Source organism: Drosophila rhopaloa, unplaced genomic scaffold (genome assembly GCF_018152115.1).
Source record: "Drosophila rhopaloa isolate 14029-0021.01 unplaced genomic scaffold, ASM1815211v1 contig_115, whole genome shotgun sequence".
NCBI lineage: Eukaryota > Metazoa > Arthropoda > Insecta > Diptera > Drosophilidae > Drosophila > Drosophila rhopaloa.
Genome location: NW_025334990.1, coordinates 1,382,274 through 1,403,376, shown reverse-complemented (window position 1 = coordinate 1,403,376; position 21,103 = coordinate 1,382,274). Strand labels below are relative to the sequence as shown.

The window sequence follows — 21,103 nt, the reverse complement described above, 5'->3', positions numbered from 1 at the left end:
CCAATTAATTCTCCAGCCTTTCGGTGTAACAAATTACTTTCCCCATTAATTCACTTTTATCAAAATCACTCTGCCCATCTTGCAACTGAATTAATGGATGGCTGGGTAAATCGGACAATAAGATTGTCATATGTCACTGGCAAATCATTAATTTTAATTCGAGATCGTTGATGGGAAATCTGGGTTCTCCTTTATTTACCTGCCATAGACAGACCAACAAAAGTCGTTACCCGTTGCAACTGTATAAAAAAGAGATTAGACCTCTTTAATGGGGAAAAAGTGCAATGGGATTGATTGAAATGCAATAGCGCATACGACACGTGGACCGCTGAGTTCAGTTGCGACATGACAAGGGGCGTTCTGTTGTCAGTGGTTGTTATTGCGTTTGTGGTTCAGTGTCAAAACAAACAGAAAAGAGGGGGCAAGGGAACAAGTGCCCCGTTCAATCGATAAAAAACACTCCCAGCCAGTGTCGTAGTTAAAGGGGGGCTTAAAAAGATTACGCGGAAATCAACTCGGAATGGAAAGAATTGTGATTTTATGACAGCACAAAAAGTCGCGCACTTGTAGCCATTGTGCTTTACATTTTAATTAATCCCACGGAGAAACCAATCTTGGAAATTTAAAACTTAATTTTTTGTATTTTTCATTGCGATTCTTGTATCTGTTTAATTACTTAAATATTTTTATTTAGTTAATTTTTCTTTAATGAAAATAAACAGGTCTTTTAAAAGTACTTGCCTGTTTTTATCTGTCCCACATTAAATGGCATTAAATGTCCTCATTTTTGTTAAATAAATTAAGTGAAATTGTCTTAAAAATCACAGTTACCCCAACGAAAAGAACCCTATTTAACATTATCGGATAAAAAATGAAAACACATCACATGTTGGTAAATAAAAATGTATGTACTTAGTTACTAACCAAATAAGTTTGTATTTTAATGGTTGCTTTCCTAACCGAAAGTAAAAGGACACGCCCCTGCAATCAAAGCACGAAAGCTCGTCAAAGAACTAAGCAAACTACAGGTGCAAGTAATAGGAGTGGAGGGGGTGGAAGGGTGGTGCTCTACGACGAGCCTAACGATAATCGAGCTAATCCAACCTGAACGCTGACATGCCTGAATGGCCCTGCGAGCGCATGGATGAATGAATGGGCGAATGAGTGAGTGACGAGGACATTGCCAACTGAAAAGGGGAGCAGGACGAGTTCCCATTTCTTTGCGTTCGATGGAACTCGGACTCCCTTCTGCCACCCAATACACATGGGGAACCTTCGATTTTTCCGACTTGACATACCGCGTTCCAATTTCAATGATAGTGCCTTTATTTAAGTTTGGCCTTCCAAGTGGAAGGTTCGTGTAATTAAGGTGAAAGTTGAGGACTTGCCTTGACCACTTCTCCTCGATTCCGGGAAGAGCTTCCCACATACCATTTTAATAGCAGGCGTAAACAGTGGAGAGGTCCTTCACGTCTCGACTAACAAACTTTAATGGAATTGATTTTTCATCGAAGACTGATAAAAATCTGGGCGACACGTGTCTTCTATTATGCAAATGAACGTCTGGGATTGTGAAATTCAATATAATCTAATAGTCAAGAGTTTAACATCTCTCTCTTCTTTTAGTATTTATTCTTTATTTTATTTGAAGCCTTAATTTGGATAAATAAATATGAGTAGAGCATGTTTTAAGATATCAGGAAAATAAATTAAATATATACGCAATTTTAGATATAATTATTACGCTGCAATTTCATTAAAATAATATTTAAACAAAACTAATCTAAAAGACAATTGTTAATGGCAATGAAAACTATTTAAATAACTCAATTAAAACGTGGCCATCTAGATGTTAGACTCACAAATCAACAAAAGAGTCGTTCAACAGCATTTCATTTCAATGGAAACAATACAACAAATCACTCCACAGCACTACCGCAAATTAGGCCAGGGAATTGGGGCCCAACTGCGGGATGTTTGAGGTAAATTCGATGGGGTTGGGTTGGCAAAGAGTTGGCCAAGGCGACACAAAGTTCTCGCTTTCAGCCGCTTTAAGGTTAACCTCAATTAGCTGGCAGCGGGGGGCGTGGCCTTGGGGAGGGGGTGGTTTGCACGGTATGGTTGGACCACGCAAACAATCAAATTCAGACGCTGTCCGCAAATGGGGGGCGGGTAGCGCACGGGGCATGCCACAGGCCACAAAATGTGGAGAACGAGTTGACGAGAGGAGCCAAAGGCTCCATTCTGCCTGCGGGGAAAAGTGGGCGCATAGGGCACAGTGGGCGGGCCAAGATGAGGCACTTTTGGCGAGTTAATTGTTGCACACTTCGAGGGCCAATCAAAAGTTACTGACCGGAAAGCCAACACTCCATAAATGTATGAATGCTGATTTCTTTTTGTTCCAAATTATAAATTATACAGCGTTTTTACAGCCTTTCAACAGCAACTTGCGGAAATCCCATTACGGATGTCGACAGCTCGTCCGGAATTGTGCGGCTCAAATCTCCAGAGAAGCGCTAAAAACGGCGTTGAAAGTGTAATTAAGGGGAGCTTAAAGCCAAATGCAGCGGATAAGCGACCACGGCCATCCAGTAGCAAAAAAGTCAGCCACAAGGGATTCAAAGCGGACGGGAAATCCCTGTCCCGCAGTCGTTCAATGATTTTCCTCTTTTATGTTTGGTTTACTGCCGTTTACAAGGATCGCCGTCGGCCAAAAGGGAAAACGGCATTTTATTTCAAATGCCTTCCACTAGCGCCGAAAAGTCGGCTGCAATAAATATTTCATGGCTGCCTCGATTTTAGCACAAAATGTCTCGACTTAAAAAACAAACCATTATCGGGGATTTCACTAGTCAGATTCGCAGCACATTAAACCCACACAACAAATTAGGTTATATACAAAACATAAATGGCAATAACTTTTTTGATTATATTAACGCAGCTGAAAAAGCTCTGTTTATTTTAAAATCAATAACCACTGTTTTTATTTCATTTAATTTTTTCCTTAAATGACCACGAAATGCAAAATTTCTGATTTATTGAAAAAGTTTGTATTATTCCTAGTTTCTATTTAGAAACTTAATTGTTTATAACTCTTTGCTTTGCGAAAAACAATTCCAATAAACTCTGTTTGTTCTTAAAATTGAAGTTGAATTCAATAAATAGTTTTATGAACGATTTTAATTTCATTTTGCTGCCTAGGCTGCCTTGGCAGAAAAAAATAGAGCATTAAAGTGGAATTTTGATACCAAATGAAAAAACATTTAACTTATAGAATAAGTTAAAGTAAATTTAAAATTTAAATGGCAAAACTTTTCTTGTTTATATCACGCAGCCCGTTGTTTAATTTACTTATCACTAAACCCTGTTTTTATTTTATTTATTTGTATATTATGCCAGAAATGCGAAATTTAACAGAATATTTTTATTTATTCACAATGGTCGATTTCCCCTAGTTTCTAATTAAAAACTTAATTGTTATTAGCTCGTTGCCTAACCAAAAGCAATCTTAATAAACTCTGTTTGTTTTTAAATCAATAAAAAGTTTTGTAATCGACTTTAATTTAATTCATTTCTCTGCCTAACCGGAAACTTCACACAAAAATGGACATTCAAAGTGAAATTTAATTACCTCAAATGAAAACAGAAATTTTATATGATTTTTTCGCGCTGCTTTTAATTAAATTTCTAATGAGGGACAGCAATGGAGCTCTCTCTGTCGGTTTGACGATGCCGTGGGGCAACGGGGCGTATAATGAACATTTAATTAGCTTACAACTCCGATGGCTGTCCACTTGTTTGGCGGAATGCTAAGCCAAAGACACTTTCCATGGCGAGGGCTGCTCAACGAGTTGGTTGGAGATATTCCCCCCCAGCTTGGCAATTAATTTCCAAAATAAACGCAAATCAAATTAAACAAATAAAGATATTTGCTTATGACAGCTACACACAACATTTGCCCAGAGGGCTGTCCCCGGCTGGAAATGTTGAAATTCGAAATTGCCATAAATATTACAAAAGTCATCACAGCACAAGCAAACAGCACAAGCGCCAGAGAAATTGGATTTGCCTTTTCTGGTCCCTGCGTCTTTAGGTGTCTGATTTAAATGCAAATTGAAGTGGCTGGCTTCTTCTGGTCTTTTCCAGCCAGACTCAATTGGGCTTGCAGCAGTTTCTCATGCAGCCATCCACGATCTGAAGTCACTTGAAAAAGTCCTAATCTCCGGCAAGTCACAAAAAGCAAGTGTCATAAATCTGACGACTTTTGCAAGATGGCAACACGGAATAATCTTACTATTAAGTTCCATTCGGACATTTTCAAAAAAAACAAGAAAGGAAAGCTAACTTCGGGCGGAGCCGAAGTTGATATACCCTTGCAGAATACTCTGTAAATTATATTCTCCAATATTATTTATATGATGCATTCTTAATACTCATAAAAAATCCCAACTTCCTAACTTTAAAAACATCAAAGTTATGGCATTTCCAATCGTTCAGTTATATGGCAGCTATAAGATATAGTCGGCCGATCCTTATGAAATTTGGTATGTCGGATTGATTGGCCAAAAATAAAACCCATAGAAAATCCCAACTTCTTAACTTTACAAACACCAAAGTTATGGCACTTCCGATCAATCAGTTATATGGCAGCTATAAGATATAGTCGGCCGATCCTTATGAAATTCGGTATGTCGGATTGATTGGCCAAAATTAAAACCCATACAAAGTCCCATCTTCTTATCTTTAAAAACACCAAAGTTATGGCTTTTCCGATCGTTCAGTTATATGGCAGCAATATGATATGGTCGCCCGATCCGGCTCGTTCCGACTTATATACTACCTGCAATAGAAAGACAACTTTTGGGAAAGCTTCAATCAGATAGCTTCAAAACTGAGGGACTAGTTTGCGTAGAAACGGACGGACGGACAGACGGACAGACGGACAGACGGACATGGCTATATCAACTCAGGAGGTGATCCTGATCAAGAATATATATACTTTATAGGGTCGGAAATGTCTCCTTCACTGCGTTGCAAACTTTTGACTGAAATTATAATACCCTCTGCAAGGGTATAAAAAGCGGTGAAGAAAATCTCAGTTAAGTGAATGGCAAATGGGAAGGCCACCAAATGCTGCCAAGGCACCATTCCTCATCTGTCCACCCACCTGAATGCAAAGGACGACGGAGGAGATGCTCGGCACAGGACATCGCAAGTTGAACGGCGAGGGGAGAAGATATGATTTTGTAATAAAGCAAAGTAAGCGACGACTTCCTCTTCCCCAACGAACAATATTAAACAAGCCATTCGAATTAACGTTTCCTTCAACTACCTTTCTTTCCACTCTGACATTCGACTATCGCACTTTATATTCACTTCACAAGAATTCATTATTGGATTTTATCAAGCTTATGGAAATTCGGCTTAAATTGGTCCTTCAACTCCGTATTATTTTCATGCCCTTATGCGTTTTAATAAATTTACCAGATAGCTGGACTAATTAGTTTGCAATTGAAAAGGACAAGTGCAAATAATTGCCCAAGTGTTGTTGACAAAACAGAATTTTCATTAATATTAAATCAGCAGGCTGGTAAGCAATTTACCGATTGAGACTCATTATTAACACAGCGACAGAATCTGTGGGCCTTAATTTTTGTGTGGAAATCCTTTTTGGAATACTAATTAAGCCCGGCAGAAGAACGTATGGCACTCTTGATTGTAGTGGCAAGAGAGGAGGATTCGTGGTGAAAAAGTAAAAGCCAAAGCCTGCTTGGCAGGGCATAAACCACACTCCGCCCGACCACTTAATCAGTGACGTGAGCTCGGAAAATTGTCAGCTGCAGTTTCCGCTGCAGCAACCACAGCAAACCACACGTGTGACAACGGACCACAAAACACAACCACTGTGCAAAAAGCGATTAAAGACATTTCAATTTAATTGGTCATTTTCCATACACAGGAAAAATAACAAAAAACTAACCTTCGGGCCTGACAAAGAGTTGCCCCAATTTTGTTTCTCAGATACCTTTGTTCTTGAAGGCAAACAAACAATGTTGGGCTTGAAAAACTAAAATAATCGCAAACATTTTGATTAAAGTTTTCTGTTTATTTGTAGGATTACTTAATGAAATAAATACACAAAAATAGGATCGGTTGATAGTAAAACAATATTTTAAGTTCCATGTTTTAAGCCGTTTGTCTATAATATAAAACCGTTCGTCAAGAAAACACATTAACAATGATAGTATTATTTATTTGTTTTTACATTTCTATTAGAGGACTTTTCAGTTTAAATCATTGTTATTTGTGTGTACCAGAGCAATTATTTATACCATAATTTATTTCGCATTTTTGCTGGCACAATATTTTCGCCATTGTCAATTAAGTGCTTGTGGCTGGATTCCTCGAAAATATTAAATTTAATTTAATAAAATATGACAGATATATGAGCCACTCGAAAAGGCTCTACCACAAGTTGTTTAGCCTGGGAAATCGCCAAATTCCGCGCGAAAAGCCAGCAAAAGTTTTCAGCTCTCGTCACACCGCCACTCCCAGGGATGTAATTAATTTGCAACATGCAGAGAGCTCCTGCTCCTCGGCTTCTGCATATGCAAAACTTTGGTGGTGCGGCTGCTGCCTGTGCTGCAGAAACTTTGTGTCTGCTAAATTGAATCAAATTTGCCGCCTACGACTATAGTAGCCCTCGGCGCGACTCGCCAAATTGCAGTTAATGAAATCTGCAATTGAAATGAGGTCCTGCAAGGACGATGGCGCTTTCCGGTGGTATTCATTTAAAATGATTACAGAAATGTCACAATATTTTTTATTTTCATTATTGCAGCTCTTGTAAAGCTTCACATTTACTCAAAAAAAGAAAATTTAGAATAAGTTATTTAAAATTTTTCTCTGTGTCAAATTTTTCTGGCTGTGAGTAATAGCTATGTCTTTTTTTTGGTAACCAAAAGTTTTATGTTTCCAGTGCGGGATGAGTTGTGAGTGAAATTCTAGTCTGCAGTTTGCTCACTAAGCTGGCAGCTGCCAACTGCAGTTTCAGTCAAATAAAAATGGCAGCAACATAAACCGAAATAAGAGCCGGTGAAAAGCCAACACAGCTATGAAAGCTTTCATCCAGATATTTATTGCCATCTATTAGTATATATACCAAAATGTATGTACTTTAATTGAAAATGAATTGCTTTTTAGGTAACTCAAGTCCTTGGCTCCAGTCCTGTGCTCCCTGGTTCTAAGTTCGTTTCAATAGGTGGTTTCTTTTCATCATGGAATTTCTCCTTCCCGCTGCCTGTTGCTTTTTGAGGCATTTTCAGCAAAAATCTATGGGTTTTGGGGTGCTTAGGTGCGAAATGTTGGCAAAGAGCTCGCCATGAATAATAGAAACTGGATGGGGCGTTGACGGCTTTAGTTAAAATGTTGGCCCTGCCAAAAAGGATAAGTGATTCCGAGTTTTCCACTTTGAATTTCACCTGTGGCCAATAGTCAGTCAGGGGAATTCCCTCAAGATTCCTTGGCCAATCGACATCAAAATGTTTTTATAATAGTTGTGAAGACTTTCTGTTTTTACAATCAATCTAGAGTATTTTATTTCTGCATATCTTTTAACAAAACAATCAATCATTTTCTAATGACAGGATTCTAATGCTCATTTAATATTCTGTCTCTGTCCAATTAATTTCTGGGCTTATTTATATTAAAGTACTGCCTTTGATGGCTGACAGCCGAGAAGTTTGGTAAAACTTAATTTTGTTTAAGGCGTCATTTTCCTCTCGGTAGGTCAAGAACCTCGCACTAGAAGCAACAGAACGCAAATTACAGGCTTACAACAAAGGGCAAACGTCGAAAAGCTAAATTAAGCCAAACGCCTCAGAGTGGACCTAAGTTGTATGCAAATTTAATGTCACTTGCTGTAAATTTAAAAAAATGGTCTTATTCTTTATCATTTATGGAATACTAGTTGGCTACTTTTTTTTTAATCAAAAGGGTGTCGTGAAAAAAAAGGTTTAGGATAATTTTACAAATCAAAAAATATATCAATATATCATTATTTGTAGTACTATTTGTATATTCAGTATTTTCGTTTCGAAAGAAAAAAATACTATGTAGTAACCTTAAGCATTCCATTGCACGTTAATTATAGTTTTCATATTTGCCGTAACGACGTTATTATAAGGTTCACCCTAATGTACACGTGGATATTTGGAAAGCGAAGGCGGTGCGTCATATCCGTTTTGGCTCGGAATATTTTTTTACGGTTCGCGTGAAGAAAAGCTTTACCAAATTGGGAAACTGAGTATTATGTCCACATGCGGGAGGAGTAAACAATTGAGTGACTTATTACTCGGCATTACCCTCTGGCTTAGTTCGCCCCGGAGCTCAAGTACCCGTCACCAGGCAGGCATCGATTTTGTTCCCTCGGTTAATGGTATTCCATGGGCGACAGCAAACATGAAAACAATACTAAATACAGCCATTGTTCATATTTCTAGTTGACTGTCTGTCTGCGTCCCGAGTATCCTGTCTGTCTGCCTGAATATGTGTGTGTGACTGTGGCAGTTGCCCATAGTTACGCAGGACCCCAACAACAGAAAGACAGCGCGTTCCAGTTAAGCAGGAGTCCAGGAGAAGTCTTTATTAATCCTTTGTGTATTTTTAGCGGCCACTTTATGAGTTGACGGCCATATATCTTCCTGTTGATTTGTGCCAAGTGTAAATTGGCTCCATCGCTCCCTCTTTTTCTGCTACATTTTCTTTTATATTCCAGAAATAAATTTGTGTTTACTTTAACTTGAGAAAATGTCCCAAACGAATGTTCAGAGAGATTAATGGTGTATGCTAACACTTTTCCAGAAAACGAGCTTTCCTAACTGAATTAATATTTTTCACTTATCCTTTAGCTACTCGTAAATGCGAATATAGAATTTCCTAACAAATTTTTAAAGTATAAATGCAAATACATAAACTATCTTCAAGGAATGTGTAAAAAAAGCTCTTTAAAATGGCAATAGAAAAATGTATGTATCCTATCTTAAAGATTATGTTCTTTGTTTGTTTTTATATATAACTCAAATTCGATCAAACGAAAAGGCGGAAAATAAAAAATTTTCCAACAATTGCACTTGCAATTCGTGGCATTTTGCTTTCATGATGTACTTCCATTAAGGAGCTTCGGAAAGCTAGGAATAGCTTCTTATTATTTCATAAGCCATCACGGCACGAAATCGAATGGAAACCCAGAACTCCCAATAAGTGGCAACCAAAATCGCCCACATCGAAGGGCTTCGATTTATGTTCTAGTGGGTGCTAGAAGGTTGGGGTGAGGAGTTTCGTGCCACCCAACATAATTAGGGCCAATGACAATCCTATCGGGCTGCAGCGACTGCACCACCAAAGCTGGGTTTCGATTTATTTGGACGCCGTTGCCCGGACAACAGACGGCCAGGTGGCCACGAAGAATTGGGCACAACAAAACCATTCGGAAAAGGCGTAAAGGCACTTGGGTGTTGGGAGGGCGGCACATTTAGAGCGGTCAGATTTGAGGGCAAAAAGTGAACAATTCCGGGGACTGGAAATGTCGGCTGATGGCCCCCTTCGGCTGGTGCTGATTGCTCTGTGCTGCACAATTATTTCAAGAAAGGATACGTTTTTGTTTTTTTGTCAGAGTTTCACGATTCGTCTGGTAATGAAAGCAGAACCACAAAAATGGCATTGCTGACATGACTTGACCGCGAGGAAAACGGTTTAAAAATGTTGTAGCCTTAAAGTAAATTTTTAATATTATTCGGGGAGCCCCAGTTAATCATAGCATTTAAATGTTTTCTACTTGGCCACGAAAGTTTGGTTTCAAAATGCGATTTAAAAAAGTACTTATTTAGAGGAACATATTTAATCAAATCGTGTTTTTAAACAAAAGTAAAGTCAATTGATGAATCTAAGTAAATGTAAGTACATGGTGGAAGTTTTGTCGATAGATATAAATATTGTGCCCATATTTAAAGAGTAAAGTAAAATTCTTAAATTTAAAGCGTAGTTTTGAAAAATATATTTATTTTTGTATATAGAGTAGAACACTTTTATCAAAAATGTAGGTTGTAAATTTGTTGAAAACTTAATACAGAATTAAAAAAGGTTATAAATTTTATAAAGACCGAAATTAGATGTATACATACATATGTACATAGGCGGTATTATCGTTATCTTTTAAATGTCAATCATAATTCGTTATCTTTTCGTATAAGCTTTCATATTTAGCTTTCGTTGAAGCAATTTTTTCAGTTGTAACCAATCTATCAGAGGAATAGTTAGTAAGTAACTCCTCAGCGAAGTAAAAAATGAATTTCGTAAATGCTTATATAGTCCTTGTGGCCTATGTATATCGGCAGCAAATTCCGATCCTTTAACCTCTATACAGATAAAAGAGGTAAGCTGAACCATTTACATTGATCAGCACATTCTTTAGTTGTACATCCCACCAGAAAATCAAGACAACGACGGATACACTAACCTCTATTGATAAGCTTTTGCTTGAGTAAGTATGAAAAATTCGTGTGACTCTAGGGTCGCCATCTTTTTCATAGCTTGGAGGCTCGTCGAGAGTCCTTACAGCAGATGAAGGAATCTTTCAGCCAAGAAAGGGCCGACATCTACCCCACTTCCTGTCTGTCTACGGACAACCAAAACCGCTCAAGTCTTATGGTGCAGGTCCCGGGGCACCCTGGTTTTTATGTTGCCTGCGATACTTCCCAGTTGGCCGAACTGGGCTGGTTGGTCATTCAGAGGCGCAAGAGCGGCAAGGTTAATTTTTTTGGAGACTCCCTAAGCTACCACAAGGGACAGGCGTTTTCCACATACGATCAGGACAATGATAAATCCGGTAACACAAACTGCGCCCAATTCCATGTCGGAGCTTGGTGGTACAACAATTGTGCTCAGAGGTATGTACAATGTCACATGTTTAGTATTTTAGGACGCTCATTTACACAATTACTGTCTAATTGAATTACTATGAATACGTATATCAAACTATCTTTATTTCAATGAAGAAATATTGAAAATAATTATTTGTATGTATAGTTAATATATAGAATTTATGGGCGATTTATTGAAGTATTTTATTACAGATAACAAGTACTTATATGATATATTTCTAGTAATCTAAATGGTCAACATGTCGACATTTTTGGCAAATTACCCGAAGACAAGGCGCGATTGATTACCTGGAATTCATTTAACACGAGTTCTCATTTCTCATTTGTTCAAATGATGATTCGTCCCAAATTCGGATGTTTTTAGATATTTAAGGAGAGACTTTCTATGTCATGGAATGCAAATCAAAGTTTACATTGATATATTAAAAAAATATTGTGCAAACCTTATGTTTTTATTAGTATAATAAAATCTTAAATTTCACCGCCAATTGCTCTGACAATACTCTACTTAAAAGTTCAGACGAATATGTACAATAAATTGGTGACTAGATCCGATTTTAAAACATACCTGTTGTTCCATTTTCTGATTGCGACTGTTAATTGCTGACATTTTCGCAACTGTGGCAACTCTAGTTTACAGAACAAAATCTTTGTGTTTTGCTAGCTTGCACTAAACTAAGCGATGTCGATGATCCAATGGAGGGGCATTTGGCAAATTCCGGCGAGACAGCTGCAGGGAAATTGTTGTGAGACTTCGGGGCGAAGAAGAATGCGAATGAAGGCAGCAAAACAAAAATCCGAAGAATCGGCCAAGACCAAGGCACTCGCACTGAATATCGCACACCTGGCGACAGTTTGTGGCGTGTGGTACTGTTGTAGTTTGTAGTTCTGTAGCACACGCGACACCAAAGAACAAGGGGTGTTGAGAGAAGAGTGGGCGGGGGAAGAAGGGCCGAAGCCGACAGCCGGCTCTTCCTGTTCTCGCTCTCTATTTTCCTATTTCCCGACGCGATCGGTATCGCGATTGATATTCCCCGGACTTCAAGCCGATTGGACAACTGAATGTTTGCTTTAGCTTCTGAGGGGCACACGAAATGTTTATTTGTATTTACTTATTATTTGTATATGTTTTTGCAATATTTAATGGCAATCACTTCCGTGCTCGTTGAGTTTCGTGTGTTATTTGCCAATTGAGGGGTTTGGCGCCTATTTTTTGGTAGTGGAGAGTAGGCGAAACAAACCGTCGACTGAACCGCACGCTGTCAAAACAAGAACTGGTGACTTTAACCACTCAAGCAAAATTCTCGAGCGGAGTGGAATAAAATGGAATAGGAACAAAGGCACGAGAGAAAGCCGAACCACTTCGTCCTGTCGTATGTCATGAGGGAGGGAGAGCTACTGCTGCTGCTCTCTCCACTCAGCACACCGCCTCCTGTGCCTGCTTCCTCTTCCACATCCTGCGAGCGACAGATGTGCAGCTGCCGAGTGCATTTTCTCACTCCTTTTCACTTTGATCGGGATTACGGAACGCATTTCCATACAAAGCATTTGGTAATTGCATTCCGGATTGGGCACAATCGACTGGTTAACAGTAACTAAACAAATAAATACAACTAGATTTATAAATCTGTAAGCCAAGTCAGTTTTTATACCCTTGCAGATGGTATTATAATTTTGTTATACCCTTGCAGTGAGTATTAAAATTTTGGTCAAAAGTGTGCAACGCAATGAAGGAGACATCTCCGACCCTAAAAAGTATATATATTCTTGATCAGGATCACCTCCTGAGTTGAATTAGCCATGTCCGTCTGTCCGTCTGTCTGTTTCTACGCGAGCTAGTCTCTCAGTTTTAAAGATATCAAATTGAAATTTTGCACACACCCTTCTCTTCTTTGCACGCAGTATATAAGTCGGAACGGCCGGGATCGGTCGTGTATATCCTATAGCCACCATATAACTGATTGAGTTGACTGAGGAAGTTGTAATTTTTCGGCGCTCGATCGGTCCCGTTCTGATGAATATACTACCTGAAGTAGAAATAATACTTTTGGGAAAGTTTCTTTTAGATACCTATAAAGCTGGGAGACTTGTTGGTCTAAAAAGAGATAGACGGACATGGATAGTTCGACTTTCCTGGTGATGATGATTACAAGCTGGATTATAAGCTGGAAATGTCTCTTTTACTGTTGACTAAAATTTGAATAGCCACTAAAAGGATAAATACAAAAGTAAATACCCGATTAGAGCACAAAATATAACAGTGTAACATTCTAAAAATCAATTTAAGTTAATTGATTAAAAATATATTTCAAATCAAATACACCTCATCTGGAAATTAAATGGCATACTTAGTTTCTTAGAAACATATTAAGCGAAAACAAGAGAGAACGCTATAGTCGACTATCAGATACCCGTTACTCAGGTAAAGGGAGTGCGAGGGAGATGGAGATAGAAACTTTGATCACGCATAACTTTTTAATGAATGGTCCGATTTGAAAAATTTCTTCTACATTTCGATAGGTATTGATAAACACAATAAAACTGCATTTTTACTTTTCCGAAATATTTAAATTTTTAAAATCGTATATAAGCGATTGTGGGCTTTTATAGTTTCCGAGATCTCAGCGTTCATACGGACGGACAGACGGACAGACGGACATGGCTATATCGACTCGGCTAGTGACCCTGATCAAGAATATATATACTTTATAGGGTCGAAAACGCTTCCTTCTAGCTGTTACATACTTTTGCACGAATACAATATACCCTTTTACTCTACGAGTAACGGGTATAAATATCTGTATCAGAATAATAAGCACTGTGTTTTTTTAATCGATTTCTATTTATTATTTATAGGTAATTTGAGCTCTTCAGAATGTAATTTGTTCACCCCATCATATTTTAATAGCCGCAAATGTGTGGTATATGTAAAATTGTTTGGGCAGAATACTATTACACTATAAATTTACATATTATTCTGAGTATTTATTAAGAACTGTCTACCGCTCTATGCATGTAAATGTTTGTATTTTTACATTTGCTTAATATGTAAAGAGTTTGTTGTTAGTTTTTTGTTATTTACGCAAACAACTTTATGTATTAAACAAATGTTGGAAAGGCCAAACTAATAGCCCTGATAGATTCATTATAGATAGGATATTAAAAACACCTTTTTTTCATTTCGGGTTTGCCGCCGTCAAGATGTTTATTTCATTATTATTAGTCTTAGCCGCCCTCTTCGTCGCACTCGCTGACCTTGTTCATGCCGATTTTGGCGCCCACCTTTGCACTGGCCCGCTTAAAGTGGTCGTTCAACTTGATCTGCACCACGTTGATGAACATGGAGGTCAGGGCCAGGCCGAATATCAGGTAGATCATGCTGACCATCACCAAGAAGGGGTTTCCGGGCAGAAGGTCGCCGAAGCCGATGGTGGACATTGATATGAACACGTAGTAGAAGGCGTCCAAAGTGGACCATTCCGACTCCACCAGTGTGTAGCCGTAGGTTCCCAGCAGGATGTACGAGAGGACCAGGAGCGAGGCCACCGACACCGGCAGGTTGAACTCGTCGTCCACTTCGAAGGTCTCCGGATACGGCGACGTAGGCTTCTCCGGGTCCGAGGTGGCCAGCGATCGGCCCGCCTCGGCACCCGCCTGTGAGTCTTCGTCGTTCGTCTCGCTGGACTTGCGGAAGAAGATGGTTTGCCGCCGGATAGCATTTTCGTAGACATCGGAGAAGCCGATCATGGGGTCGCGGATCTGCTGCTGCCTCCGTATCCTGCGGCAGGTGCGGGTGTAGTACAAGCGGCGCACGTACCTCCACGGAAACTTGACGCCGCGCGTGAAGGGCTTTCCCAGATCGGCCATCACGATCAGGAACATGGGAATGCCGATGATGGCGTAGACGATGGTCAGTGATCGGCCCAGGTCCGTCTTTGGAGTGATGTAGCCATATCCTGAGAAGCAGAAGAGGGCAAAAGAGTTTTACAAAGCTATAGTTGGTTCACTGTAAAGCAAATTCTAAACAAATAATACTCCAGGATAAATAATAGCCAAAAGCGATAAAAAACAAACTATTTTTTACCTCGCTTAAAATTCCATCGACAAACAGTTTTTTAGTTTTTTGAAAAGAAGTTTTGTGCCAATGATCAAAGAACAGTAATAAAGAATGCCACCTCAAAAGGAAATTCAAAACTACTAGTTTACAAAAAATACTTAAATTATACCTAGAAAGATCTGATGGTAGCTAAGAAGGAGTTTAAAAAAAATTCATTTTCTAGACCATATTAGGTAAAATTTATTAATTCGTAACCAAAATCTGCAAATAAAACAAGTCAGAACAAAAAAAGAAAACATTTCTTATTGCATTGCATTACATCAACAATATTTCTGTTTAGGGTTTTAAAAAGCCTGTGTGTTTTCCCATAGTTTCAGAAATATATATTTTTTAAAATTTTCTTGCTAAAAACTGGCTCTAGCTTTAACCAAACTTGAACAAACTTAGCCAGAAATGTGTTGATAATCGGGAATTATTCCTTATTCCCGCTTTCTGATGAAAGCCCAACGATTGTTCCAATGGAAATATTACCTATGGTTGTAATTACGGTCCAACAGAAGATAAAGCACTTGACAAAGTTCCACGACTTTTGACCCGGATACCGCAACTTCTGGCGCGCGAGAGACTTCCAGTCCTCCTCTCTGGCAAAGATACAAATGGATCACTCCCTGAACTGGGCCACCGAGCCATCTAAGATTTGGAAAGATGCATGTCAATAGCTTTTACACTGCGCAAAATATCTTCAATTCTTGCAAGTTTTTTCTGATTGTTCCTATGGGAGCTATTGGATATAGACGTCCGATCGGGACGATTTTCAAACTTGATCTGCGATTATAAAAGTTTCAGATCGCTAGCTTTTAAACTGAGCTCGCAAACGCTATTGAAACAGACGGACATGGCTATATCGACTCCCCTATTGATCGTGATCAAGGATATATATTCTTTATGTGGTCGGAAACGTCCCATTCACAGTGTGACAAATTTCTGACCAAAATTATAATACCCTCTGCAAAGGTATAACAATACAATTTAAATTTAACAGTGGTTTTTTTATTAACTGATAATTATTTGCTAATTTAAAGTTCATAGCTGCACTAAGTTCTAACAGGCGATTTTTCAAAGTTTTTTTCGTACATTTTTGACCTAAGAAACACTTTTTGACAAGAGGCACCCCAAAAGCTTAACACCTGATGATATCTCCATTGGGACTCCTCCAGCACTTCCACTTTTCAGTCGCTTGAATTTTATGTGGTATTTATAGCCTTCCCGCAGCGACTTCCACGCCAGCTTGCAACTATTATCTAAACATAAATATTGTTTATGTCCACGTTAACAAATATTTAATAATGTACAATTATGACTTACTGTCCTTATCCATTTCCCAGGCTTTTTTCCCCACGCTCTTTTTACAAATGTTGCATTAAAATGTTTATTATTTGACTAATCCCACTATGCTGTGTGGGACTCCACAGATCGCATTAATGTTATTTTGTCCTCACATGTAAACTTCTGCAATCGACTTTGCGGGTTTTTTATTTTTTCCCTCCATTTTTCAAAATGTTTAGTGAGAAGCGCACGCCAAAAGATACTTTTCTTAACCATTTTTTAATCTTTGCGCTAGGGTTCTTTAAAATTCATCTCAGGTGGTTGGCAATGCGAAGTAATTTTCTGGTATTTCTTCGTCGATCTGAGTACCGAGGTGAAGAAAAAGCCTGAGTTGAAGTGTACGCCAGCTGTTTGCCTCTCGCTCCCTCTCATGACTGTCGTGCAGTTTTCGTCGATCTGAGTACTAGGCTAAAGGAAATAAATTTGATTTGTTATGAGTTGGTCATACTGGCAATGTGAAAAAAATAGTTGTGAAAAATAGACGCGCTAGGAAAGCACAAAATTGAAACGCAGAATAAAGATTCGAAACGAGAATTTGTGTGTATTTGGCTGATTATGTGGATTTATTGGAATTCATTTCTTACTTTTCGTTTGTGCACCAGAATTTATTTACTAAAATAAGCTTTTCCCCATTTTTCTGGCTGACTGTAAAACAAGTAGGCAAGCAGAAAATAACATTTAGAACAAATCCAAAATGCTAGTGAGTCGAATAAAAGTGGCTATCAAATCATTAACTAACCACATTTATATGAAACATATTTTCACGAGGTGGAATAATCATTCAAATGTTAGTGAATATACCGCGATTTAGTCGGTTAAAATCATTTCAATTTTCATGGCATGTTTATGGGCCAGAAAAGTGATTTGCAAATTAAAAGTGAAATTAAAAGCAAATTTAATTGGGAATGCGTAAAGAGGATGGTCGGCGAGTTATTTATAGGTCCCCAATTAAGAGCTGGGACAGTATTCCAAAGAATTTCGGCGCCTCTTGAGAGATCTCATAACTGTCCGCGCAAAAAGAGACACAAATTGTTATACCATTGCAGAGGGTATTATAATTTTGGCCAGAAGTTTGTAACGCCGTGAAGGAGATATTTCCGACCCCATAAAATATATATATTGTTGATCAGGATCAATAGGGGAGTTGATATGTCCGTCTGTCCGTCCGTCCGTCTGTCCGTCTGTTTCAATACCGTTTGCGAGCTCAGTTTAAAAGCTAGCGATCTGAAACTTTTACAGTCGTCCTAAAACATATGTACGCAGAACAAGTTTGAAAACCGCCTCGATCGGATGTCTATATCCTATAGCTCTCATAGGAACAATCGGATATAACTTGCAAGAATGGAAGATATTTCGCGCAGTGTAAAAGCTATTGACATAAACCTCTCTAAATGTTATTTTTTTATGCATACCTTGATCAGGGTGAAAGCGCGTGCCGATCGGACGTCTATATCGTTTAGCTTCCGTAGGAAAAATTGTTAAAGGCTGCGAAAATATATCTTTCTTTCTATTTTTATACCCTTGCAGAGGGTATTATAATTTCGGTCAAAAGTGTGCAACGCAGTGAAGGAGACATCTCCGACCCTATAAAGTATATATATTCTTGATCAGGGTCACCTCCTGAGTTGATATAGCCATGTCCGACTGTCTGTCCGTCTGTCTGTTTCTACGCGAACTAATCTCTCAGTTTTAAAGATATCGAATTGAAACTTTGCACACACCCTTCTTTCCTTTGCACGCATTATATATGCCGGAACGGCCGGGATCGGCCGACTATATCCTATAGCTGCCATATAACTGATTGATCGGAAATGCCATAACTTTGGTGTTTGTAAAGTTAGAAAGTTGGGATTTCCTATGGGTTTTATTTTTGGCCAATTAATCCGACCTACCAAATTTCATATGGATCGGCCGACTATATCCTATAGCTGTCATATAACTGAACGATTGGAAATGCCATAACTTTGGTGTTTTTAAAGTTAGGAAGTTGGGATTTTTTATGAGTATTAAGAATGCATCATATGAATAATTTTGGAGAATATAATTTACAGAGTATTCTGCAAGGGTATATCAACTTCGGCTCCGCCCGAAGTTAGCTTTCCTTTCTTGTTATATGACATTTTTGCAGTATAAAAGCAATTGACATGAAACTATGCAAATCTAGTTTATTTATGAATATCTTATTCCTTTCGCAACTTTTTTAATTTAAGCAATTTCGGCAAAGTCTGCAAGGGTATTAAAACTTTGGCTTGCCGAAGTTAGCTTCCGTCCTCGTTTATCTCACAAATGCCGACGATCGTAAAAATATTCAAAACCATTTCCATCACATATATTTTGTTGGTTTAATTTTGAATAAGAATAAACATAAATAGACCGTCTTGCCTCCTAAGAAAACATATGTATAATATCGGCGTGGGAGTCTTTGCACTCACAATACGAGAAAATTCACCTAGAAGGGTCTTTGAAGGTCAACTCACCTATGGTTGTGTATATGGTGCAGCAGTACACCATGGATTCCCAAAAGGACCAGGGTTTCGGCTTCTCCGCCAGTCCGTCCCTCAGTAGCGATTCCACCGCCGAAGAATGATTTTTCATTATTCGCAGCACTTGACTGTCGAACTCTATTTCCAAGAACTAATTTTCACAAAATTATAGATGGTTTTGGACCTCAGAAATTTTCTCAATGATCTTACCCCGCTCAGTTGTGGATCCTTGGTCATCTGACGCATTTCGTCGAAGAAATTTCTCTGCAGTCCCTTGAGCTCCAGTAGTTCCAACTTATCATGAGGAAGTAAAACTTGACCTATGTCAAAGGGGTACCAAATGGCCAAATTAGCAACGTTGATTTGCAATGCAGACTTCGCGCTTAAGGAAATAAATCTAATGGATTTGGCTTTCCAAATTAGAGAAATCGCCTATTGCATTCAGAAAATTCTAAATGTTTCTATTACACTAGCTTCAGGAACCTCCATTCGCTCGTTAATCATCTTCAACTGGTCGTCTTGGTTGTTTATAGGATGTTTATCTATGAGATTCGAGTGTTCCTTCACCCGTTCAATGGATTACAGTATAGCGCACACATTTGGCTGTTGTATGTATTTGAATGGCTGGGAACTGTTTACTATTTTCCAAACAATATCCGAAGAGCTTGATAAGCAAAGTCGTTTAGTGGACTTCTTCGTCCGTGTAGCTTTTCTTTGTTAGGGCAAGTTAATGAATATCGTCACAGAATCACTCTCAGCTAAAAAAACACTATATCTGCTGATAAGGTCGTAGCTCACCTTCGATGACCTTGAACAGGAGCGCCCCACCCAGGCTGTAGAGTGCCAGGATAAAGATCAGGAACAAGTGGGTGAACCTCCGCCGGGACCACCGGTACATGCCCAAGGTGAACTTCTCGCCGAAGGTGAACTGCACGTCGAACCTCATGCCCAACTTGGTGAGGTCGGGGAAGCCCGCGGGCCACGGTCTGTATCCGAAGGGATATTGTTTAGGTGGCCAAAAAAGATCCTGTGTCTCCGTGACCGTGGAGTTCGGCTGAGCCCTATAAGTTGCCTGGGCACTCGGGGGCATGGAGGCTTGAGTCATCGCCGATCCCCCGGTCAGGTCGTGGATGTTGGGTGGGGTGCTGGAGATGGGCGTTACAATGTGGGCCTCCGACATCGTCGAGGGTTTGCTGAACTAATCTTAGAATAACTCTGAGTTTATAGAGGTTTACTATGGCTTATTTTAAGATCTGCGTTGATCATCAAGCCAGCTAATGCTGGCTGGCCTTTCCGCTTCTGACCGCCTCGTTCTTGAATCCAATGCGAACTGAACAAAAGCAAAATATTTTGGCCAACATCGGTGCTGTTGTCGCTTTCGCTGGGAGCGCTGTAGTATTTGTATTAGCCAAGAATCTCCGGCTGCCGCCGACTATGACGAAATCGACAGTCACGAGCTCACGGGGCTCCGTTTCTGCATCCGTCTCCATCGAGCAATCACCAACTGATCTCGGCGCTCAAGCTGATTATTTCATAATTATGTGATAGGGTCGCGCAGTCTCTGCTGTACTTCTTAAATCGATTTTTGTTTTACTTAAAGCGTAGTAATTTTATCGCAAATATTTTCGCATTTACTTGATAATTTGCATAAAATTAAGAAAGGAGGATATTAGTCATTCGTGCCCGGCAGTCATTTACGTTTTCATAGAACTCTGTCTAATATACTTTGCCTTTTTTATTTGGCTTACACACAAATGATGAAGCACTTTCTGGGAAACGCTTAAGACATTTTTAAATAAAAGCTGTTCAGATCAATTCAAATTAAATAAACATATATTTTTGTATTCATATTAATAAATACAATTAAGATGTAAGCAATTGTTTTGTTTTATTTACTGAAGTGCAGCCATTTAAATTGTTTCCAGCTTTTCATATATTTAGACATTGCCGATAAAAATGTATGCCAAGAAAACAAAATATTTTTATATTTCTATTCTTTACCAATTTATTTTCTTTATGATTAGGGCTCATTTGTTATTTCTTAAAATAAATATTACGTAAAAACGTTCAGACGATTAAAATTAAAAAGTTTTTAAATTAAATCGGAAGCGATATTTTAGCAGTTACTGAACTCAGTATTCATTCTGCTCACTATTTGAATATTTTTGCAAGAATAAATCGAATATTTTCAGTGTCAAACTGGATATATTATTTGATTAAAAATATTTGTAAGAATT

At 38.7% G+C, this 21,103-nt stretch overlaps 3 protein-coding genes across 3 annotated transcripts in view; 1 reads left to right on the top strand and 2 right to left on the bottom strand.

Moving 5' to 3' along the window:
* LOC108041457 (protein king tubby) overlaps positions 1–12,202 on the bottom strand; it is a 28,919-nt gene extending 16,717 nt beyond the window's left edge. The window contains exon 1 of the mRNA XM_044461593.1: positions 11,509–12,202. Coding sequence (XP_044317528.1) covers positions 11,509–11,550 — 42 coding nt within the window. The 5' untranslated portion in view covers positions 11,551–12,202. The remainder of the gene's footprint in view (positions 1–11,508) is intronic.
* LOC108053693 (fibrinogen C domain-containing protein 1-A-like) lies at positions 10,316–11,459 on the top strand. The gene is made up of 4 exons (XM_044461598.1): positions 10,316–10,432; positions 10,488–10,540; positions 10,590–10,946; positions 11,163–11,459. Exons 3-4 carry the CDS (start codon positions 10,621–10,623, stop codon positions 11,302–11,304), a joined length of 468 nt encoding a protein of 155 aa, XP_044317533.1. The 5' UTR covers positions 10,316–10,432; positions 10,488–10,540; positions 10,590–10,620; the 3' UTR covers positions 11,305–11,459.
* A 472-nt stretch (positions 12,203–12,674) lies between the features above and the next one.
* LOC108041707 (potassium channel subfamily K member 9-like) lies at positions 12,675–20,046 on the bottom strand (the record flags this gene model as incomplete). Its single annotated transcript, XM_044456463.1, has 5 exons — positions 19,665–20,046; positions 19,077–19,180; positions 18,861–19,017; positions 14,171–14,896; positions 12,675–12,688 (listed from the first exon to the last, which is right to left on the bottom strand). Coding segments are annotated over exons 1-5 (1,383 nt in total), but the record flags the coding sequence as incomplete, so codon positions are not given.
* Between the last annotated feature and the right edge of the window lie 1,057 nt (positions 20,047–21,103).

Coding starts and splice junctions, on each gene's coding strand:
- LOC108053693 (XM_044461598.1), top strand. CDS start 10,621: ATGAAGGAATCTTTCAGCCAAGAAAGGGCCGACATCTACCCCACTTCC. Junction 10,947..11,162: donor TACAACAATTGTGCTCAGAG/GTATGTACAATG, acceptor ATATATTTCTAG/TAATCTAAATGGTCAACATG.